General features: G+C 43.1%; 1 protein-coding gene across 3 annotated transcripts in view; it reads right to left on the reverse strand.

Moving 5' to 3' along the window:
- Positions 1-1,840: 1,840 nt before the first annotated feature.
- LOC307246019 (triadin-like) overlaps positions 1,841-25,172 on the reverse strand; it is a 25,264-nt gene continuing 1,932 nt past the window's right edge. Inside the window, exons 2-6 of one of the 3 annotated variants that reach the window (XM_080021793.1) lie at positions 15,674-15,875; positions 14,524-14,565; positions 4,656-4,703; positions 4,215-4,343; positions 1,841-2,078 (exon numbers count right to left, since the gene is read on the reverse strand). In XM_080021793.1, coding sequence (XP_079877919.1) covers positions 2,056-2,078; positions 4,215-4,343; positions 4,656-4,703; positions 14,524-14,565; positions 15,674-15,863 — 432 coding nt within the window. In that variant the 5' untranslated portion in view covers positions 15,864-15,875 and the 3' untranslated portion in view covers positions 1,841-2,055. Of the gene's footprint in view, positions 2,079-4,184; positions 4,344-4,655; positions 4,704-14,523; positions 14,566-15,673; positions 15,876-25,172 lie in introns of all 3 variants that reach the window. The other 2 variants (XM_080021792.1, XM_080021794.1) reach the window with 2 other exon arrangements.

Raw genomic sequence — 25,172 nt, forward strand, 5'->3', positions numbered from 1 at the left:
ACCGAGGCCAGGGAGAATAACTGGCTGAAGACTACTCCCCCACCACCACCACCAAGCAGACAACAAAACATGAAAAAAAGTGCCTTAAAACAGACTCTAAAACAGGGTTGCTATACCTGAAAAGGACACATTCTGATGCAGGGTTCCTATACCTTAAATTACAAAAAACACCGGACTCTGAAACAGGGTTCCCATACCTCAAACCAACAATATCTCAAAAAAATTCACTGATCTGGTTCCCCGGAACACCACGGTCGACCGGCTTCCTTCTCCCAGGGCGACAATGGACTGCCCCCTCCTCCCTTCCAGAGCGTGGGGCCTTAGGCAGCTGTGCTGGCTGGTGAAGGCATAGCCAATCTTAGCTGTCGCAGGAGCTGGTTGGAGGGGTGGCCTGGCTGCTAGGCTGCTAGATGGTCCCAGTGGTGGCTGCTGGGTGGAGAAGCTAGCTGCCAGGGGTTACGTTTGGTGGTTACTGCACCTGCTTCTCCCCCGGTCCTCTGCCGGACACGCTAGGTGTTGCTGCGCCGGGAGAGGGTTGGTGCTGGGGCCGCCTGTTGACCCGCTGATGGCTGCAGGGCATCTTTGGACGGCCCCTCTGTGTCCCTGTTCAAGTGCCAGTGTGGCAGTTTCACCTACCACGCGCAATCTAAGTGGCATGTTCGGGGACCTCCGGCAAGGTGAGACAGAAGACGGGGTTGTAAACACCAGATTATTGAGAGAGAGTGGGCCAGCTGGAATTATCCCAGCAGCAGATAGACATATGTCATGACAAGGGCTCCTCTCCTGAGTGTGTGGGGATGGGGGTTTTACCTGCTGCTCGTGAGACCGTGCGGCGGAGCTCGGGTCAAATACTCAGCCCATACATGGCCTATACTAGGCCCCTACTAGGCTCGTACACGGCCCATACAAGGCTTGTACTCGGCCCATACACGGTACTTGGGGCCTACTCGGCTTAATGTGCTCGGGCCGATTCCAGGCCGTCCAACAGAAACGATACAAAGCCGTGTGGCGACTGCGGGCCAATCAAATTAGTTCCGGCTTGTGCAATCGGGCCGTTATTGGACCGAGTCATCGGTGCTACTTGGGTGGCATGTTTGCAGAAATGTGTGTTGTCCTTATAAATAAATAAATTCAATGTAATTAAAATCTGCCAAAATATTCTTTGAAATGATTCTCAATTCCCAAGCAAGCCATTAGCAGTGTGAGTCCATTTGCATTTCATTTACTCCACTCTGATGGGACCCATTAGGGGTGTGTATTTGAAGATAATAAGATGTTTGTTTTGATAAATCTGCAAATGAACGGATCTGCCACCGAAAAAAGACTGGTTCCATTTTATCATCTAAACTTGAATCCTAGATACAGTCTTGTTTTTTTATTTTTTTATTTGTTTAACATTTAACAAACAGTCGAAAAAACACTTGATCTGATTTCATTTTTGTGTTTTTAAGTTTCTTTTCATAAACATAAAAATACTGAATTTGCATTGCGTTACAATGTCAACTCCTAAAATGTTAGCTCCCTTTACATCCAAAGCTGAAACATTCATCAGGATGTTCTTAAATCTCATTCCAGCAACAGTTGGGCTACTCATTTTATTAGAATTACATGATGATAATCAGAATAGTGTTACAAGGATTCTGATTGCAAACTCAATTAATAATTGTATTAATGTCATTTTATTTGCCATTATTCACTGATTGTTTTTTCCCCCATCAGTGAAACCTTCCCATCTGCAGCTATACACAGTACACTGGCATTTTTAATTCAAATTATTAGGAAATGGTGAGAAATTACATCAATGATTTATCAACACAGAGATCACGACCAGAAGCTGAAGCATTTTTTTTTGGCAGTTTTTATTTCACATGGTCTGTTGAGACAGAACAACATAAGAATAAACATAGATGAAAGCAGTGCTGAGATGAGCAACCTCTTGTTTACTACCCACGCCAAACATCCTCCTCCTCCTCTTTCTCACATTCCTCATCACTTCTCTCCCTCCTCCTCTTCCAGCATCACCTCTCTGTCTCTCTTCCCTCCTGCGCGTCGCCCTCAGAACTCCTCAGAGTGAAAGGCTAAAACACAAACAAGCCAGCAAGCATCAGCACGTTGCTTTCATGGAGCGCTTTCTCACGGATCCCAGCAGTGGATAATAACTAACTGGGTTATTTTACTGATTTCTAATAAACCTTTCTTGCATTTTACTCAATGCAACACCTGCAAGTATTATTTATTTTTAACAAAAAGGATTGTTAATACAACCAATGGAGTCTGTTTATTGGAAACAGTTACATTTAGTATAATATACAACTATATAAGGATAATATATAATACTGCTGCAGGCAGCATTACGCTGGGTCCAGGGTAGTCAGCCCGTCGTTAAAGTTCAATGGAAGAGTGTGCATATGGTTATTGTTACCAGTAATAATAATTCAGGAAGTTTGTATAAATTGATCTCTGGAATGTCTTTAAATTCTGACAGTGATGTTATTGGATTTTCATTTTGCAGAACATACTCCTGTGCATTTCAGAAATATATATATATGGCACCGTATGGTGTATGGTGTACATATTTTTGACGTTTAATAGGCTGCGCTTCGTTTAATCCAATTGCCTTCTGGTAATACTTTAACAATTTTTTTCAAACATAATAAAGGTAAATTGTTATAAAATAATACCTGTCAGTTTCTAACTTTGTATGATTAAGAGTTTGTATCTTACAGTATAGAGACTTTCTTACAGTACAGGCTATCTATCACGTGATCTGTGTACTCCGTCAACTTGCTCATGAGCGATGTGCGTGGCGCGATATTGGTGAGAAAGCTTCCACAATAATGAATCGCCGGTCTGCAGTGCCCCGAATACACATCTTATTCAGATTGTCTGTGGGTTCGCTGGATCCATGACATCAAAAAAGTTCTGACATCAGTCACATCTGCACGTGCCGCCATCTTAGTTAGGTCCCAGTTGTTGACCAATCACTAGACAGTAATGCTCTTATGTAACTTGTGCACACTGTCATCTGGCATACACGCAGGTTGCGGCAATGATAAAAAAATACAGTTTTTACTAATTATTCCACAATAATGGACCAAACTTGGACGACAGCATGTCGGGACCGCCCTGGATACACATTTTATTAATCTTGCCTGTGAGTGTGGTGGATCCATTAGATCCATAAATTACTGACTTCAGTTTTGCATTAACAAAAGTAAAAAAAAGTAGCAAAAAAATTGTAAAACAAAAGCAACTACATATACACAAACAACACTTTTAACTTGACCAATAGAGATTCAAAGGCCCAAAATATAACAATTGATATTACTGTATGTTTTTCTCACAAATGTAATAAAACCTAATACAACCCAATAACATTAGATAATGCAATGAAGTCTTGAATCGTGATATAATATTTTTTTTTTTGGGCTATAATGTATTAACTTATTCCTTTATTGAGCTTTATTAACCATATGTGGGCAGATCATGTAATGGTTATGTGTATAAATTTGAGGAATTAAAAAGAAAAATACATTTGTTATCCCATGCCACACCATCTGCTAGTTTGAAATGATCCATGGTCTTCTTTGGAATGTAATTTGTGGTCCAAATTTGTAAATGTGTATTTTATAATACTTTAAGGTTAGCATCTTTTTGTAGTTTCCTAGCTAACCTACCGAATATATATGTTGTGGTCCAGTGTGGTGTGATGTTTATTTGTGGTTATCAAAATATTAGTATAATTTTTTGGACTGTCACCATTAGCAGCACATAAAGAATGTTAATGATATACAGTTTTGGCATGTGATGAAGATTTCAATGTGCTGGATTAACAAAAATGACAAAATAAAAGAGCAAAGAGGACCATAGTTCCCACATGTAAGAGTGTTAGTTACTCCATCATTCATCAGTCATGATCATTATCAATGACATCATTATAACTTGAACCTATAATAAAAATACCATTATCCACATATTGTAGCCTACCGTTACATAACACACTTATTCATTGAAGATGATTTGACTTAATGGAAACAAGAATCTTTTGAAAATGGCATATGCTCATCATCATTATCATCATCATCATCATCATTATCATCATCATCATCATCATTGTCAACATCACCGTCAACATCATCGTCTTCATGGGTTTGGTTAGTTAGTGGTTGGTGATGGGTTCTTACATGTGAAGGTTTCAGTTAGCTGGAGAATACCTTCCTCCTCCTCCTCCTCCTCGTCGGGAGCCACCAGGTTGGCGGCGAAGGTCCATGCCAGCTCCACCCAATCAGAGCTCTCCAGAGCCGGGACGTCCACCTGGGAGGATTTCACAGGACGGACTCCACCTGAGAGGGAAAACAGGGAATTATTGTCTTTGACGGTGCTTTTGTGTGTGTGTGTGTGTGTGTGTCTGTGTGTGTGTGTGTATACCGTTTTACTGTTAAGTAACTTAAACTTAAGTAAGTTCTAGTTGCTCTCTCATAATAATAATAATAATAATAATAATAATAATAATAATAATAATAATAATAATACAGAAAAAGGCAAACAAACATTTATTTAGGCACAGTTTCACTATCTCAATACCAACAGGACTCCAGGACTTATTACCACCAGAGAAATCAAACCTATACATGAAATTAGAAGTTTCTTCTTGCCTCGAGCCTTCAAAACCTTTCTGGCCACCGTTGGAGCCGGGGAGAGACCTGAGGGGAGAAACATTGACTGAAGTAAATCGATGTAAGACAGTAGGTTTGTATTCTCCAACAACTCACTTTTTGAACCACTCAAAAAAAATGTTAACAAATCACAATGCAGAACCACTTCTCATGCCTATAATGCAGCAAACACTTAACAGGAACAGCACATTTGAATGTTAAAAGGTAAAGGTGAAGGGCAGTACAAAACTGGATAGTCAAAGCAACAGCAAACAGCAAAAACAGGCATCAGGAAAAAATAAAATAACTTTTTCTTTATTGCATTTGCCATTGTTATATTTTTGTATTTGCACTGGAACTCAAACTGAAAACCAATTGTTAACCATGTATTTTTAATTTAATTTAATTTAATTTAATTTAATTTAATTTAATTTAATTTATTTAATTTTATATGTCTGGTTTTAAAATCTTTCTTTAATTGTTTTTCTTTTGTGCTGCCTACCTGAAAAGCACTGTGGAACTAAGTACTATATAAATAAAGATTTAACTTTCTTAGTAGTCAATCACTGTCATTGCAGGTTTCATTATTAGAATTTCACACCCTGCTTTATTTTCCACCCGATGACCTAAATATTCCTCAATTGCGCTGGAAATTAAATATGATTTAATACACTGATTAGGACAAAACTATTTTTATTAATAAATGTATATAAATGGTGTAACCGTTTTTCCTCAAATAGTGCTTATTTATAAACCTTTATTTACCTCAAATGCAAGGCCACCAGGCCTTTATTGGAAGCAGGCTTATATTATAGGCAGGCTTTTATATCTCATTCCCTGTGTTTAATGAATGTATTTTAGTATGAATTTTAAATCAGACTTCTGTCTGGGTGCCATGCCATGCTACCCAAAAAGTTACACTTGTGGTGTAACTACAGACTTTTGAGGAAATACGGTATTTACATTTATTCATCTAAACTTTAGTGTGTTTTATGCTGACTTGGTGGATTCCTGAATCTTGCTTTGATCCTCATCAAAGACAATAAGTCTATTTACCAGCCTATAGAGCCCTATTGTAATGTTGAGTAGTTTTATGTTAGAAATGTTATGTACAGCATGGGTCCCCAGCATTTAGAAACTGCCAGATTCATTTGAATTCATTAGCATAATCACCTATGTGGACAATATACAGAATATGGCCTGGAAAGTTGCATCTGCACCTATCTACAGTTGGGGTGATATATTGATATTATGGTCTTCACATCCAATGGATGTCGCACAACTCATGCCATGGCCACTCAGTTGGTGCAGAATCCAGCAGGTATCCTGTTCATCAGAGGAGCCACTGGTGGTGGGGTCATATCGCTAAAACTCCACCATCTGGCAAAGCTCAAAGCTGGGGACCTTTGTCTCGCTTATAAGAGCAGTTTTGTCATTGAACATTATACAGGCTCTGAAAAAACAAAGATACCATCAAACAGAGTGTTTCAAGAGCACAGAAGAAGGATGTGACTTGTCTTTGTCAGCTCCACCCTCCACTCGCCTACAATGTTGTGCAAGATGACAATGGAAATGACAGTGCTTCTAAGCTGAAGACGATAAATGTCTTTGGACCACTGCTTGACTTACCCCTGCCCACCCTGATACAGTGCTCAGTACCATTGCCTACTTAACCACATCATTCAGGTGGCTCAGCATGAGCCACAGTCATAACTTTTGACATACAGCTGCATGGGGTCACTTGTGTAATCAAGTGCAGTGACCCACACCTGGATGATGTACACTCTCATGGCTTAATCGGAGAACTGATTAATTAAACAGGTTCGGAGGAGCAAGTAGGTGTGTCACGAGAGGCCGTCTGGACTTTGAGAGAGAATAATATGCTCCCCACCCTCGGATGCCAACAGTAAGACAATGATCTTGGAAGATCAAATTCATTTAACAGCTGGTCAAGAGAGCAGACACAGCCATCTCTCGCCTTTGTCTCCTGAGCACTTTCACTGATCCAGCCAAAATGGCTGGATAAGTGAACTGCAGGCCATTTGGCCCAGGAGATTCACAGGACCTGAACTCTCTTTCCCCAAAAAGGAGAACGGGCTGAAAATGTATCTTAATCAATGTGTAACCACTTTAATATTTTCTTTATGTAATTGTCTAAAGATTGATACCACTCTTGACTTTGGGAGATGTATACTGTGGCAGACAGAGGGGCGTGGTCAAGCATCGGCTACGGACGAAAGCATGGTACCCTTTTCCGTGGCCACTAAGCTGCCTCTAATTGGCCCAATCAGCGTTGTTCCACTCGAGGCAGGGAGTTTTCTTAATGGTTTGTTTGTCTTAGAGAGGAGATGGCCGCACAGGCTCGTGAGCACCCCAGCAGTGGAACTCCATTCCCTGTGCCGGAGAGGATCATTATTATCCGTATTATTATAATAAATCCTCAGTTGTGATATAATTGTGGCTAGCGTATTCTGAAATGAACAATGAAACTCTCGCCATGTTGGCGCACCACAGCCAAAAAGACTCCGTCTCCCTCCCTAAACCCTTACCTGTGGGCAGAGACTCCCTCAAGTGCCGCCTGAGCAGAGACCGGGGAGGGGCAGGGCGCCGAGTGAAAGGTGCCCCGCAACCGATCCGCTGGCTGCGGAAACGCATCGCGGACCTCGAGGAAGAGCCGAGTACCTCCGCTGCCTGCTGGGGCGCGTCCCCGCCAGCTTTAGCTCCCGGGAGCACACTGTTACTGGCCGCCGGCCCGCCGCCACCAACCGAGAGCTGGTCAGAGGACCAGAACTGTGTCCGTCCCCAGGAGCCACGCGGGATTCTTCAGGTCCGCAATCCGTCGCAGTGCCTCGGAGGACAATGTCAAGGGGAGCGCTACGTCCATCCTCAGGACCCACGCGGGATACACCGGGTCCCCAGCCCGTCCCGACGCCCGGGTGGATAATGTCCAGGGGGCCATCTGTCCGACCCCAAGACCTACGCGGGATTCACTGGGTTCTGTGGTGCCGCGGGACGCTCTCTCCCCTTCCCGTGCTGTCCCCACTCTGCCCCCCCTCCCCAGCTCCCAGGGCGGTGCTGCCACGGGAAATCAGAGAGCTGCACAGACGTCTGGGCAGGGGTGTGGACACTGCGGGCAGCCCAGCCACCGCGCCACGACTGTATGGCTGGATCGCCGGCCCACCAGACCCCTCCCCCTGTCTGAAAGGAGCCTACCAAGTACCGGTAAGGCTACAAGGGGGTAGACATCAGGCTTTGCTGGACTCGGGCCGTTCACAGACGATGGTCCAGCAATTCCTGGCTCGACCCGGGGCTTTGGTGGAGGCGTCACAGGTGGAGGTTCGTTGTGTGCATGGGGATATTTACATATATCCAATGGTCCGGCTCGAAATGTGTGACAAGAGAAAAAAGCATAGGGTAGAGCCTGCGGTGAGTTCCTGCCTGTCACACTCCCTAATTTTGGGCACGGATTGGCCAGAGTTTGATGCGTTGATAAGAGAGGCTGGGGGAGTGCATTCATGACCGGTAGGGAAATGTGAGTGTTACGTGGCACACGGTGATGCAGAGGGGTCGTTGGCGGACGCGACGGGTGCAGGGCCTGCGGGATCCCAGGTAGGGTCTACCCCGGTCCCATTAACCTAATCCTATTGACGATTTTCCGCTGTAACAGTCGCGAGACGACACCCTATGCAAGGCCTTTGAGGGGGTAGTTAAAATCGATGGCGTATAGAGGTGCCCAAACGCCGTGCTCACTCACCCGTATTTTTCGGTGATTAGGATCGGAAATATCGAGTGAACCGTGGCACTCAGACATGAGAGGAGATAACCCAGTTGTTGGTGCCGAAGAGCTGCCGGGAAATGCTCTTCCAGGTGGCTCACCATAACCCGATGGCCGTTTCCTCGGTCACGAGAAAACACAACAGCGTATAATGGCTCGCTTTTATTGGCCGGGCATTTGGGCAGATGTGCGTAAATGGTGCGCTGCGTGTCCTGAGTGCCAGTTAGTCAACCCTCCGGCTATGCCAAGAGCGCCATTGAGACCCCTCCCCCTAGCCGAGGTCCCTTTGAAAGACTCGGTATTCACCTCATCGGGCCGTTAGACCGGAGTGCCCGCGGGTATTTTTTGTGTTAGTCCTAGTGGATTATTCAACCTGGTACCAAGAAGCAGTGCCCCTGAGCAGTACTAAGGCCAAAAGTGTGGCGCAGGCGCTGTTCCAGCCTTGTAACTTGAGTTGATTCCTTTAAGTTACAGGAGAATTTGCTCCGGGCTCAGGAATGTCAGCGACTCTTATACAACCGGGGGGATCGACTCAGACAATTTGCACCGGGAGACAAGGTGTTAGTGTTGCTCCCTACGTCCGGCTCTAAATTGTTCGCGAAGTGGCAAGGGCCTTTGTGGTCACAAGGCGGGTTAGCGATTATCTTAAAATAATGGAGGGAAGGTGCGTCCGTGGCTCTGGTCATGCTGGTCATTGAGCAGGATGAGTTGGGGCCGGAGATTCAAAAAGCGGCCAATTGCTTCCTGATATTTTCTCCTCCCTGCCAGGCCTCACGTCCCACATACACCACCATGTGGGGAGGACCCCGGAGGTGAAGGTGCGCCCTTGGCCGTATCGCCTGCCTGAACACAAACGCAAGATCGTGCAGGCAGAATCAGAGGCCATGCTGGACATGGGTGTAATAGAAGAGTTCACGAGTGAAGGGTCTAGACCCATCGTGCTGGTGGGTAAGCCCGATGGGTCAGTCGGGTTCTGCATGGACTACCAAAGGGTGAACGCGGTGTCTAAGTTCGACGCCTACCCGATGCCCCGGGTCGATTAAGTTTTCGACCGGTTAAGTACAACCCCTTTTTTTTCACAACAGTGGATTTAACCAACGGCTTCAGGCAGATTCTCTTGTCTCAGGAGTCCAAGGAAAAATCAACTTTCTCCACGCCGTTTGGCTTATTCCACTTTCGCACACTTCCGTTCGGGTTGTTTAGTGCACCAGCCACCATTCAGAGACTCATCGGCCGCGTTCTGCGTCCAAATGTAGCATATGCCTCACCTAGATTAAGTTATCTCCAACCTTCACAGCGACACCTGGGAGTGGCATATGCAGCATGTGGGGGCTGTGCTGGAGTCCCTGAGGTGAGCTGGGCTCACCGCCAACCCAAAGAAGTGTGCTGTGGGATGGCGGGAGGTACAGTATCTGGGGTACCACTTCAGTGAAGGCCTGGTCTGACCCCGGAGTTTGATCCCAACCTTTTAGAGCTCACCAGCCCCTTGACAGACTTAACTCGAAAGGGTTTTCCAGATCCGGTCCAGTGGTCAGAGAAGTGCCAGCAGGCATTTGCGAGTGTAAAGTCAGCTCTCTGTGGGAAGCCAGTGCTATTTAACCCTAACTTCTCTCTCTCTCTTCCTGTCTGCAGACGGACGCGTCGAACAGAGGGCTAGGCGCAGTCCTGTCCCAGGAGGTGGAGGGGACCTAGTGTCTGGTGCTGTATCTTAGCCGCAAGCTCTCAGGTGGTCCACAGGCCGGCGGCGCAGATGGTCGTGGCTGACTTTCTCTTCTACTTTGGGGGGGCCAGGGAGGGGGGGGGAGTCGGCTGTTGGCCGGACAGCTCCCCAGCCTAAAGTGGGCGGTGGGGGTATGTGGAAGACAAAGTGGCGTGGTCAAGCATCGGCTTTGGACGACAGCACGGTTCCTTTTTCCCACGGCCACCAAGCTCCCTCAAGTCGGACCAATCAGCGCAATGCAGGCGCTGATTGGGCTGATTCGTCTTGTTGCATGTCTTGGTTGGAGTTTTCTTAATGTTTTGATTGTCTTACAGAGGAGATGGGCGCACAGGCTCATTCAATGGAACACCATTTCTCCTGCACTGGAGAGGATCATTATTATCCATATTATTATAAGTCGTCCTCAGTTGTGATGTAATTGTGGCCAGCGTGCCGTATTCTGAAATGGACAATAAAACTCCCGCCATGCTGGCACACCATGACCAGAAAGACTTTGTCTCCCTCCAATTTAGACTCCAAGACTCCAATTTACTGTATACCAACAAAGTTGGGCACAGTGTGATAAATGGGTTAAACTGCTCTTCCCATTTGTTGAGTTTGGACGCCCCCAAGCCGCCATTGTCATCCTGGTATCAACCTGTGTGCGATTTTTATCCGTTCAATTAAAATATTTTTTGACGTGTATGATTTTCCGTCTTGCATCCCAAAGTTTCTTTTTTTTTTTTGATGTATGGTTTATGTTCTTGCATTCCAAAGATGTATTCACGTGTGTGATTTTGTCTTTGTTTGTCTTTATTTCAAGGTGTATTTGACAAACACGTAACACGGAGATAAATGATTGAAAGAGATTGGTTCTAAGATTCCAATTATAGAATAGGGTTTTGAAAGCCTTACAATGAAGAGGAAAGCCCGCCTCCACAGCGAACTAACAGGGAGCCTTGCGAGAATTCCCCAACCAATGGGAAACCTCTCACAAACCCCTCGACCAATGGCCATTGAAGGAGGTCACTTCCGGTTCTGCCCCCTCGGAGGACAAAAAAACCCTGGAGCAGAATTGCTTGTTAGTTCCTTTGTTCCCAAGGATCTTGATCTCTGACATCTATGACTGTTTCCTGAAAGGACTTCCCTCCCATCTACCTGCTGCTATGGCCGGCCGCCTGTCTTCCTCTTTGTTCTTTGGAAACCACATTTTCCGAACTGCGGTACAGTAACTTCGAGAGGTACACATTGTACCTTGAAAGCCTTTCCTCCTTTTTACCTCTCCTTAAACCCGGTTGGAGACCCACTGTTTAAAGAAGGTTAGAAGAAGGTTATTCTGGCTCGAATAACCGTTTCACTACTCCTGCATTGAACAAACGTACCAGATTCCCCAAAGCCGCTGACACCCCACCAAGCCTGGAATAATTCCTGCTGAGCACGCGTGCCACGCCTCACTGTTCAAGGACCCAACAATACGGAAAGATCTGTGACCCTCCTCGTCCAGACAGCCTACGGGAATCCCAAGCTTATCCAGTAACAAAGGCGAACGACTAATCGGAGCCAATACAGTCAACCAGACAAAGGCAAACCGTCAAGCCCTGGAACTCTGGTAAAGCATGGCAAAGTGATGTTGATGTGGTACGGCGACAATGTCTTTATTTTATTATTCAGTTCAGAATACGTAGTTGCACCTTACAATGTATTACATAAATACAATCTCTCCCAGTCAATCTCTCCCTCTTCTCATAGCAACCACCATTTCAAGATTCAAGAGGTTTATTCATTACCCAGATGTGTTTCTGTTTTAACATGATTTAACTTACCTTTTCCACCACAACCTTTTTCTTATATTGTTGAAAGATAAACATTCATTGTTTTATTAAGAAATAGAAGAAGTAGAAGACCCACGAGCACATACCAGCATTCCTGGAGAAAGTGAGAGAGCACCCCACCGGCTGGCCGGTGTGTGGATTGCTTGATCACCCCACTCTTATAGCTCACAAGTTCAAGCAGAAAGAGAGGGTGACTGGCTGCTGCAACAACACTGCCTTGAAAAGATGCTGCACTATTTTTTTGTCGTGGGTCATCACTACTACTCAAGATGGATCACATGATATCTGCGCGCCACGCAGCACATTGCTGCTACTGCCAAAGTTGACCTCCTTGCCGGAAGCCATGTGTGCCACCACTCAGATGGTGCAGCTGCAGTGAGTGGAGTTATGATTGGGCAGCACACATGCGTCAAGCAAAGGAAGGGAGTGTAGGAGGCATGAAGGGCATCTCCACCAACCCTGAGCAGGTTTCCGTTTGGATTCAATCTTTCATCTGCTCCGATCTCTCCAAGTCATTCGATGAGATGTACGATTATGCTGAGGCATTGAATAAGACAATGAAGCCCCACAGACACATAGAAGAGGGTAAAGGATGGTGACAGTTGGACGCAGAGGACCGGGTTAAAATCCTGAGAGTGCTGTTGGCGAACTCCCGCCTACTCACTCACGCCCTCTCAAGATTCATTGTAGATCAGACAGGACATGAGCACACTCTTTCTTCATTGCTCCCTGGGGAATTTCATGCCCCCTTCTCAAATAACATGGTGACAATGAAATTCAAGACAAATGCAGTGAAGGTCAATGGAAAGATCATATGTGACCTTGAGGCATTGTGTGCTTGGCTGCTCGGGTGCAAGAGAAGAATAGAGTTCACTGCCCTCTTTGACTATGAGCTCGGCACGGTCCCTGCATCCATCATTGATGAGTATGGATGCCTCAGAAATGGTAAACCGGACTACGGTTAAAGTTCAATCATTTCAAATACATAACTTATCTGTCCAGTCCAAACGATTCAGCGTCCTCTAAAACCTCTAAATTGACCGAAACTTCATCAAAATTGGCCCACTGGGAGTTAAAACGGCCATTTTGAATTTTGAAAATGTCAAGCATCCTCAATAACCTCCAAAACCACTCCAATATTGTCCAAATCGGCCAAGCAGTTGCTGAAATATTGTCCATATGGGTGATTTGGCTAATTACTGCAAATTATGCAAACTGCCCAACATATGTAAGTTTCTAAATGCTGGAAACCCATACTGTACATTTTTTAACATACAACTTTGGGGGTACTTAACATTTCTGGGTTCACAATGCTGGCAAGTAGACTAAATAGTGATCTCTGATCTTTTACTTTTCCAAATGGAAGGAGCCACTCTGTCCATCCTCAGCCGGGAGCGAAGGAGATCTAGGACTTCTGGTGAACAGCTGATTAATGCAATGACATTTATTTGATTGGCACGCCACACAGTGTCACTAATGCTGAGCGTCACTCTCTCTCTCTCTCTCTCTCTCTCTCTTTGTCTTCCACAATTCCCTTTCCACTGTGTAACCTTTCCATCCTCTTCCTCTCCATCGCTCTCTTTTGTTTTTCCTCTCTCATTCTTAGCTATTTATTCCATCCATCATCATTTACTCAATCTCTCAACGTTGCCAATTGTTCTCTCTCTCTCTCTCTCTTTTGGGTATTTATTTTATCTAGATACCTGTTTTCAATACCTAAAGAGAAAGAGAGTAAATTGAAAATAAATGGAGGAATACAAATTTGATTATTTTTTATTTCTCTAAAGGAAATCAGATTTACGTTGGATAATAGATACTAAATTAACATAAAAAATATTTTTTCTTTCTTTTTTTTCTCTCTCTTTCTTTTTCTTTCTTTCTTTCTTTCTTTCTTTCTTTCTTTCTTTCTTCTTCCTTCCCTTCATTCTCCCCTTTTCCTGCATCTTTATGTCATTCTTTTCCTCCATTACCGTGTCTTTACATGCACCCCCCCCCCCGCACCAAAATAAATTTAAGAAAATAAAAAGATCAGGGAGCACGCCATTCTTTCCTCCATTGTTCCAAATGTCTTCTTGCCTTTTCCTATACGCTCACTGGCCTTTATTCAAATGTCATTGAGAGAGAAAAGGCTTTTGATTAAAAATTCAACATCCCATTTTGTCATTGTCAGTGCTGCGTTTGGAAAAAAAAAAACATTCACAATTTTGGAGAACAAGGAGATCTATTCCTTTCCAAAGACGGTCGAGACACTCTTACAGGCCCTATGAATATTAAAATCCTGTCTTTTTCAGCTACATCATTCAGTTTCGGAGGATATAAACTGATGTTATAGGATCTGGAAGTTTATCGTTGACCTTGCGGCATTAAACATCCAATAAAATCACATCCTTCGTTTTTCTATTTATTCATCTACCTTATAGTTTCCCCAGCCTATCAGGGGGTTAGCTACAGTATTTGAACAGCATTTGAATATGGATTAGTTGTTAAAGATAAAACACAGAGGTCAAAACGTGCTTAGTTAATATGCTGCTCGTGTGGTCCTTAAAGTTGCAGTGGCTTTACCAGGATATAAACACACGGGGTCATCACAGTATGACGTGTACTCTTTGGGGATGGGATGCCGTCGGCATGGCAACGGGGTGATGGAACATCGTGAGGATGATGAAGACCGTGTGACAAGGGTTGGTGGGGGGGTGGGATTGAGGAATGAGGAAGAACAGGTGATAGGGGTGTTGAAGAAAGAAGGGGGGAAGGAGTGATTAGAGATGAGGAGTGCGTGGATGTGTGAGTCTACTCTGTCCTTACACACTATTGGAGAGGTGAAATATGTGGGGATTTGTGAAGGACAAAAAAAGGGGAATGGAGCAAATGAGAGTGGATACGGCAGAGAATTGATATAAAGGGAAACTCTTAAAAAAAAGATTTTCAACATAGTTTGAGTCAATCATAATGGTTAAGGGGTAGTATGTATAGTAAGAACGTAGTTAAAAACTGGCCTAGAAACATATTCAGCTAGATATTTGGCATATGGACATACATGTATGTGAGACTCAAATGGATGGAACGGAGACTTTACCAAAACGATTTACGAAAACAGTCCCCCTTCAATCAATTCTCGTATTTATTTACTCTTGAGTAATTTTGTTTTCAGTCTGTGGTTCTGGTTGTGACCGCATGTTTCGATGGCCGTCTATACATAGGCCTATATACCTATACCTAAGCCGCCATTACTGCAGTGATAGAGGCAGCATGAAAATTTAAATGCTTGAGGAGACGGTTGGTGTCCACTCTTAAAATCGTAAAAAATTTGTTATTTTCAACCTAACTGAGTGTCAAACTAAGTGGGATGTTACATCTTCTTTTAATTAAAAAACTAATTGCAAATACATAGAGTGTGCCTCAACCAGAACGTGGCACATTGATGGATGACAAAAAAACATTATTTTAAAAGCATATCCACTTTTGAAAACTGTTTCAAAAGTGTCTGATAGGGCCCTCGAAAGCCCATGAAATATGGAAGTGGTAATGAAATGTGAGAAGTGAATGAGTGAGATTCAGTAGGTTCCAAAACGTGTAAATCTGTAATGAAATGCAACGTTTGGGCTCAATGAAAAATTAATTTCCAAACTGCTTTCAATGACACGACCAAAACAATGTGCGGATGAAACACAAAATACAAAAATATGGATTCCACAATTGCTTTGTTTGTTACCGGCGAGGGTTTTGTAATCAAGCAGGTCGAAGAGAACGATGGCCACTCCCGACCACGTGATAACCAGAGCCACGACCAGCAGCCAGGCCATGGGTGAGCTGAAGGTCACGATGAAATCGTCCAACAGCGTTCTCTGATTGGTCCGAGGAGGTGGAAGCCCCACCCCCCCGTTGCTGAGCTGGTTGCTCATTGGTGGAAAGAGCTGCAGCGTGTGAAAGGAGGAGGACAGAGTGACGGGATAGAGAGAGTGGGAGGAAGAGAAAGACATTTGCGAGGTTTTTTTTTTGATATGTGTAATCAACTTTTACAGCCAAATAAAATGTAATGCACTGAAGATAAAAGGCTGAGACTTGAAAGCAGCTTACACACTTAACCAGTTAAATCTGACAAGACCATTAAAGGATACAGGTTCACTATTTTTCAAGCCAGACGTTATTACAATGTTGGCTCCCATTCTTGAACTGTTCATAGCAGTCTCGCTGAACGCTTCACTATTGAGAAACGTACTACTCTGCTGTAGATTCTCACTGTGCTTAAATGCAGCCCAACGCGGCAGAAATATCACATTTTATTGAAAACAAATTTTTGGAATTGCTGTGGCACATCCAGAGCATAACGTTGGCTAAAGCAAACCAGTACTGTCGGAAGTGATGCAAAATCCTGTCTCTAGTCTCATATGTTACCGCAGATGTAGCGAGAAGAGCTGGTTTGCGGAACTGCAAAAGAGTCAATAAAACCCTGAAAACCCTGATAAAATGCACAGTTTGTATTTTTCGGTATGACACATGAAGTCTGTAAAAGCATTTTTAGGGATAAAAGGTTTGCCCCATTGATATTGGCCCAGCAAGAACCTGCAGCAGAGCGGTAAGTTTCTCAATAGTAGACCAACATTTTAGCAAGCCCTGGGTTAAAAAGATGCTCTGATTATTTACCTCATACTATTCCTGATGTTCAACCATGGCAAATATAGAAAACAGCACAACCAAAATAAGTTAGGAAGGATAGACATTGAACTATCTGTAGACATTTCATAACAATTACACCATATCCAGCCTTGCTGCTAGACTGCAGTGCTATTTGAAATATGGGGAAATATTATGCCAAAATTAAACACTCAAACAAATAACCCTCCTGAGTGTGCGTGGGCAGGACGTCTGTGCTGCATTGAGCATTGTGCGTCATTATCAGCGTTTTCTCACTCGTCTTGGCCTGGAGGCCCGTTGGCATCACTTCTGAGTCCGACGCGCAGCGCTACATCTCAAGATGCCGTGAGCGTACGCAGAGCGGGAGAACGGCAACTACTGCCACGCCGCCGTGCAACCAGCGAATCACATTTCATGAGTGGGTGAGGGATGTAAATATACAAAGTTCCCGCTTGTCAGGGAACCCTGCTGTCAATTCTTCATCCCTTTTTACTGGGTTTATTTGTGTGTGTCATCTGTCAGATTGTGATTATGCCGTTTGGTATGTGACCGCTCTGCTACTGCCAGATGTCCACGGTATCAGCCTCGGCGGTTGTCAAAGTGCTGTTCTCAGTCGGCACGCATAGATATGAGCAAAATATTGGAACATTAACGTTTGCTGAAAATGAATTGAAATGTGTGATAATGTGTCTGCTACGGGCGATTATGCTCGAGGATGAATCTCTGCTATGTATGGATAATGATTAACGCGCCAGGCTCCCGTTTATTTATTATTTATTTTTCAAATGATTCAAAACAAGAGCACAGTGCACAGGCAGTGAGGAGGAGAAAGGAGAAGGGAGGAGAGGAAGGGAAGAGGAATAGGGAGAGAGAGAGAGAGAGAAGGAGAACAGGAGCGTTGAGGAAGCCAAGGTGAGGGCGAGAGAGTAATAGAAACTCAACGAAAAGATAGAGAAAATTGGCGATATCTATCCCTGCTAAATGAAATCCATTTTTACATGACAAATTATTATCATTGGTTTTCATTAAAGATCCTCAACTGATGAAATATCTATCTATCTATCTGTCTATCTATCTATCTATCTATCTATCTATCTATCTATCTATCTATCTATCTATTTATCTATTACATTACATTACATTTAGCAGATGCTTTTATCCAAAGCGACTTACAATTGTTCAAACACCGACGGACGCAGCCATCAGGAGCAATTAGGGGTTAAGTGTCTTGCTCAAGGACACTACAGCATGCTAGCAGGAGGAGCCTGGGATCGAACCAGCAACCTTTTAGATTACTAGACGACCAGCTCTACTGCCTGAGCTACCACCCCCCATCTATCTCCTTCTGGTAGTTTTCCATTCGTGGGGGATATAAAGTTAAGACAGAACTGCCTCTCATGGCTCATACCTTGGTATCGAGACAAGAGTGCACCGTTGCTGTACCTGTTAAATAAATATACATAAGTACTGTACGAACTTTACTGACTTTGTTTGTTGTTTCCTCAGTCTTATAGGCAGTTAATTACAGGCTGTCATCTGGTAAGCCTGCCAGCGAGTGCGGCTGTCCGCGAACACGCATCAGGCTCTGTCCGGTCAGCCAATGACAAGACGAGGAAAAATCGGTGAGCAGAGCCTTTTTCAACAAAAAATCTGTTTTAGAAATATTGGAGGAGCTGTTGACTGTGTATGTCGTAGGGATAGCGTGCCTCATGTACAAACCGAAATTCTGAATTCAGTCCGATTGCCAAATTTGTAATTCATAATTGATGACAAGACACATGTTTATTAATAAAAACGACTGTGCATTGAGTTAAAGAAGACAGTAATAGAAAAAAAGGCACATTAGCAGAAAAGGATTGGGATCCAATGCTGGTCAGGAGAGGCCAACAATTTTAAAGGGCGATAGTGTTTAAAGATAGAATTGTTACTGCTATTGATATAGCGGATGAAAAACCAGCACCGCGGGGCCACGTTGCCATTCGTGTAAGTCGAAGGCTAGGACGGCCTTAGTCTTGTCCCTTCGGAGTTTGTGATAGAAGAGCGAGTGGAAATTTGCGTGGAAACAGCTGTCATTAAGGAATGTGTATGATACCAAATTGTGATTGATTGTGTATGTTGAGGTTAATGAGAACTAAGAAGTATGACAGACATTGGATTGTGGGGGCCCCAGAAAATTGTTGAGCTAATTGGAGAATTATAGTTTGATTAAAATATGTGACTGCCACAGACTTTAGGTACATTTGGTGGCTTTTGACTTTTTTGCATCATTTGAAATTGAAGAATCATAGCTTCAAAACAAGGTGTCACTTGTGCAAATCAAGCAAATATTTTCAAAGATATGACTTGCTAACGACAAAGGTGTGGCAAACTGTGTTTCCGAGATGATCACCTTCAAGGTTTCCCCCACACTTGGCTATATTCAGCCAGCTCCCAGAATTCAAATGGTTTGGAGGACCAACAGAGCCGTATGGCTACTTGTCACATGGCCACTTGACACCCTGCTGAATGGGGACATGACAGCCCGCTGAATGGGGCAATCTCTGCATGTTTTTTCTGTTTTGAAGGAATGTTGAACAGTGTCATCGACACAAAACATCTTTTGTATTTCAAAAAGCTTTTATTCAACAGTAAGAATATACATGTTGAATAAAAGTAGAATTATTTAGGAGTTTAAAAGCACAGACAACACAACAAAATGTAGAGTCTATCAATAATATGAGTCTCTGGCGTGTCATTTAATATATAAATGTGCGTATGCCAAATATCTTCAAAGTTCTTGGAGTTATCATGTTGGCTAACCCCAACCCTACCCCAGCTACACTCTAAGAGCCTGTTTGGGGCCTCTTTTCATTTTCTTTTCGGTTTTGGCTGCATTTGCAGGTAAACTTGAGAATCTTGTGCATTGCTACTTGTACATAATCACCAACCTCAACGGACTTCATCACGTCATCAACTTCTTCCGTTGTAACATCAACGGTGTGTCATCGGTCTCCTCCAGTGGGTCTTGAAAACATTTCGTTTCATCATCACATTGAGGTTGAAATCCGCTGTTTGAAATGTTCTTAAGTCTGGGATAACGCAGTTATTAGATTCAGCATCACTGTCGGAGAACTGACTATCATGGTGGAAAATTAAGTCCAGCACGCGCTGCTTACACTGAATTGGCGCTATCGCACTGCTCAGATTAAGGTCCGCAATACGATTTAGATCCCCCACCCGCTTCTTGTAATCCAGAACAATACAGAGATTAAAGTTTTCACAGAGAAGTGAAACCGGATCCTCTTCTTGTTTACGGAAGTGACATCAGCATTACTTCTTCGTTGGTTTACGTTGGTATACGCCCCCTACCCAATAATGTCTGTGTGTGTGTGTGTGTGTGTGTGTGTAAAAGTGGTATGATTTAAAGGTTGAATTCTATCAAAACAGTTTCAAATTTTGACTTCACATAGAATGGAATATGTAGGAATGATTTCCACCGGGACGGTGGCTTTAAAGGAAACGATCGATTGCCGTTGTTCAGCGCTATTCAGCATCTCTGTAAATGAACTGTGTTTCCCCATGTAATCTAACAGGAATATTTAACTCCACGGTTAAACATTTTTCTACAATTTATGAATCAAACTTAGTTTTAAAAATACTTTGAGAGATTAAAAAAAAACACAAAGGAACACAAATCTGGAAAAATTGAATTTTCCTTGTTGAAAGGTTTCTTTAAACTTATTTGGCTGCTCCTGTTGATTTATGAGAGATAGCGGGATTTGCTGGGGTGGGTCACAAAAAATGTTGATTGGGTGAACTATATCTATTACAATTAACGCTTTGCCAATTACTAATTAAAATTGTTGGAGGCACTCATTGAGCAGCTAAACGCAACTAGTCCTAGTCGAACATCAAGGCGTATGTGCTATGTTTGGTGAGCATTGTTGTACGTTTCTCCCTAACAACACCGAAAGAGTCAAAGGACAATGCCGGCCATGGCCAACGGAGCACAAAATGTTCGGCAAATCAGGAGCCCTACTAGCCAAAGCTGGTGCCATGATGCTCGTTATTTGTTTGATTCTGATGTTCATCGGATGTTGTGTGGTTTTGGGATTTGTATTTCATTTTGTTATGTTTTGCATTTCATTGTTATTTATTTTTTTTTGTGTTTCTTTGAAGTCTATTTAATTTAGTACCTTATGTGGAGATGTTCGATCTCCAATGGGTGAGTGTTGACAAGTCTCAGAATGGTTGAACAAAAAACTCCTTCACAGAGCTAGTTCGGAGCTTCGAACATCTGGACTCTGGCAAAGATAAAGATAAGGTCTTATGATGGGGGCCCCCTCTCGCTATGCACATCTGGACTCGACAATGATAAAGAGAAGGTCTTATCATAAGGGGCCCCTCTTGCTATGCACATATACCCACCCTTAAGAAAGTATTTCCAGCTTGCTCCAATCATCCATGCTATGATTTTGAAGGCTGTAGGGGTGCAGCAAATGGCTATGAAGGTGGAAACTGATCCCCTGCTTGTCTCCTCTCCCAGGAGATGACGGCCCTGATATTGCGACCTTGGACAGAGTGATTGACCAATGGCTGCCTGTAGGACAGAACCTCGGGTTTAAGTGTTGTTATAAGAATGGTGCCTTCGTTATAAGCTTTGGGCCTTCGGGTAAGATGTGGATGCCGTGAAGATACAGTACCCACAAGCAATGTTCCCTCTAAGCTGCGCGCTTGCGCTATCGCGCACTGCTCCCACATTCTCAGCGCACAAGAAAATCTATGCAGCGCATAAAATAAAATCCAACATAATCTGTAAGTTCATTAGCCCAATAACATTTTTTCTGTACCATTTTACAATGTACCTCAGTGAGTGACAGGTGTCCGTCCAGCCAATGATACGATACAGTTCACTTACGCTACGCAGCCAATCATGGCATTGACAGTGCTTGTGTACGTGCCTTGCCCATATGCGCCGTGGCGCCGTGCAGGTTAGCTAGGTAAACAGTGCGGCGGGGTTAAGAGACGCAAATGCTAACCCCTTATCATAGCTAAGCGAACGGGCAGTGGCACATCCACTCACTAAGCCAAAGTAAAAAAGAAATGCACTTCTTTTAAGATAGAATCGCTGTCGGAGTATGTGCAACAGAAGAACAAGCTTTGAAACTGGGTGAGATTTTTTCTATTTCGAGTGAGAAAGGTTTGCTCTGCAAAACATGCAGCGCCGCCAAAGTAGCAAGCGAGTTTTCGGAGGGGAAAATGTGGACTGAATGGAAGTTGGACTACCTCAAGCGTCACATTCAGCAGAAAAGTCAGTTGAATGCTGTTGGAATTCTACGAAGACTCAAGATGGGAAAGGGGATTGGTACATTATTGCGGGAGAGCGCAAAAGACGATCACATGGCAAAGTATGTGAGTATACCAGTAAGCTGGCAAAGCAAAAACTATGCCTTTTAATTTGTGAACTCAATCAATGAGATGTGCAGAATGAATGAGACTATGTGCAATGTTAAAAATGCACCCTGGCATACCCTGATAGTAGATGAGAGCACAGACATAACAGTACACAAAATGCTAGTCATGTATATTAAATACAGGGAGGAAAATGATGTCAACTATAAAACTGTGTTTGGTAGCATCATCCAGCTGACAGCATGCACTGCTAAGGATATTGTGCAAGCAATAACTCAGTTTTACTTCAAACATGGACTGGACATATAGAGAATGGTGATGCTGACCTCCGATGATGCCTCAGTAATGCTAAGAAAACACAACAGAGTTGCGGCTTTGATAAAGCGCCAAATACCACACCTAACTGAACAACATTGTTTGGCCCATAGAGAGGACTTGGGCATTGATGATGCCTGGAAAGATGTGCTTTTGTTTCGAGATGTGGAAACTTTTCTTAGAACTGTATATTCCACTTTCTCTCGGTCCACTGTGAAGAGGGGCAAAATGGAGAACCTAGCAAAGATTCTTGATGAAGATACACTGTCATTCAGGCCTCTGAACGAAGTGCGATGGCTGGCACCAAGCCGCGAATGCTGTTCTAAGGAACTACACTGTGCTTGAAGAATACTACAAAAGAGAATTCACTGATAACAGAAATCCAGTGGCAAAGTACTGCTACAAAAAGCTGAGTGATTCAAAGTTCAAGGTTACTGTCACTGCTCTGGGAGATGTTTTGGGTGAGCTGGCTCAACTCTGCCTTTCTTTTCAAAGACACAACCTGACTGTGATGGAAGGACACTGTTTTGAAGAGCAAAGATTGAGAAGTTGCGTTCCCAATACTTGAAAGAGAAGGATGTACAGTGGAGCGACCGTATCAAAGAGGCAATGGGGACCACATCAGCTGATGGCAGAAATACTGGTGGGATTACTCTTTTTATTAGTAAACTCTGTGATCACATGGATGCTCGTTTTCCAGAAGATGAATTGAAGGAGAGGTCTGCATTTGACATTGAAGCATTGAGCTCAAACATCAGTTTTGACCATGGATCAGCAGACATTTCTACACTGGCAAAGAAGTATGAGGCCATTCTTCACCACCCACAGTCTATGGAGGCGATTAACAGTCAATATGCTGAATTCAAGTACATAATGAAGCAAAAACTTATACAGGGGTCAATCAGCTCATTCTCAGATATGGTGACTGCAGCACTTAGATGTGAGGAGCTAAAGGAGATCTCACAGCTTGTGGATATTTGTGCTACATTTCAAGCATCCAGTGCCGATTGTAAAAGAGGATTTAGTTTAATGAATCATATCAAAACAGCATCCAGAAATCGTCTTGAAGTGGCACATTTGGACCTGTTGACGCGCATAAAGTCAAAGCAAGAAGCAGGCGGAGCCATCAACCTAGACAAAGTGTACAACCATTGGAGAACTGAGAAGGACAGACATGAAAAATAGGTAAAATTTAAGTCAGATTTGTGCATATTCTAGTGACATTTATTAAGATTTATTTTTTATGGATATTAATCATTAAATGCTGTTACTATTATATAATTTATGGGTAGTAGAAATGCTAAAAAAAACTGTGTAATTAAATATTTTACAGACAAAGAGTTGAGATTTTATACTGTATCAAGAATTACAGCCAACATGTCATTGTGCAAAATGTGAACAAAATGTTATGTCTGAAAGGTGTACTGTATATGTCTAATTTCTTCAAGAGCAAGACCCTCACCCAGGCCACAACTGGACCTCACCCAGGCCAAAACAGGACTCTCACATATAACATACTACACATCTCATGAACAACAAGATTTTTGTCTTTTTCATTTTAAGTGGGCCAAATCACTTATATTAAAAGTAAACTAATAGAAATTGCTGCTGTAATTTGATTATTTTAATTGGCCATGTAACTTGCTATGATCCCGGGTTTTTAACAGGCGTGATACTGGTGTGTGACCACAGCGTGCACATCTTATGTTGCTCACAGTGATCGTCAGTGTACTCAGGGAGCTTGTGTGTATGCCCAGACACATGAAAGATTAGAGGGAACATTGCCCACAAGAGCCCCGCTGTTATGCTGACCATTCCTCGACCATCCGTCCTGTCACATCTTCGCCTTGTTATGAGGACATATTTTTCCCTAGACGCGCCATCTGGGAATTCCTCACAAAGGTTTATCCTGACCAGGTTTTTCCAATGCCCACATACATCACCACGAATATTGTGATTTATTTTGCTACATTTGCCTCGCTACATAGACTAATTATTAAACTCTCACATACTCTTGAGCTCGTACACTGTGCAATACGCCATAGCAAATTGGTTTTATTTTTAGATGTGTTGATTTTTGGTTGTTACTTTGGTTGTTATTTTGGTTTGTTTTTGATTGTTGTTTTTGTGTTTGTGAGGCGCATCTCAATATGTGGATGTTCTGAAGAAGTCTATTTTACGAGCGTCGGTCTATCTATTGTTGGATGTAGTATAGCGCACAAAATGGCGGCTGATAGAAATGACAGGGCATTTTACTTAAAATGGCGCCCAACATGAAAAAATGTCTCTTTATGACATCTTTCATCCAAATAGCCTTTATGACGACTTGCCAAATAACCTTTATGACGACTGGCCTAGGAGGAACTATATAGGAGCGTGTCTAAAAAGACTCTCTCTCTCTCTCTCGCTCGCTCGCTTTGGGCTCGTCTCTTGGTCTTTGTCATTGTGCCAATAAAGGATCCATTATGCATCGCATCCGTCTCCATCTGATTGAAGAATCTCCCGACATCAACCAACCTGGGAGGGATCGGTTTCCCAGATCCCAACACTATCTATCTATCTATCTATCTATCTATCTATCTATCTATCTATCTATCTATCTATCTATCTATCTATCTATCTATCTATCTATCTATCTATCTATCTATCTATCTATCTATCTATCTATCTATCTATCTATCTATCTATCTATCTGTCTATCTATCTATCTGTCTATCTCTCTGTCTCTCTGTCTATCTATCTATCTATCTATCTATCTATCTATCTATCTATCTATCTATCTATCTATCTATCTATCTATCTATCTATCTATCTATCTGTCTATCTCTCTGTCTATCTATCTATCTATCTATCTATCTATCTATCTATCT

Source organism: Zeus faber (assembly GCF_960531495.2).
Source record: "Zeus faber genome assembly, chromosome: 2".
NCBI classification, from domain to species: Eukaryota; Metazoa; Chordata; class Actinopteri; order Zeiformes; family Zeidae; genus Zeus; species Zeus faber.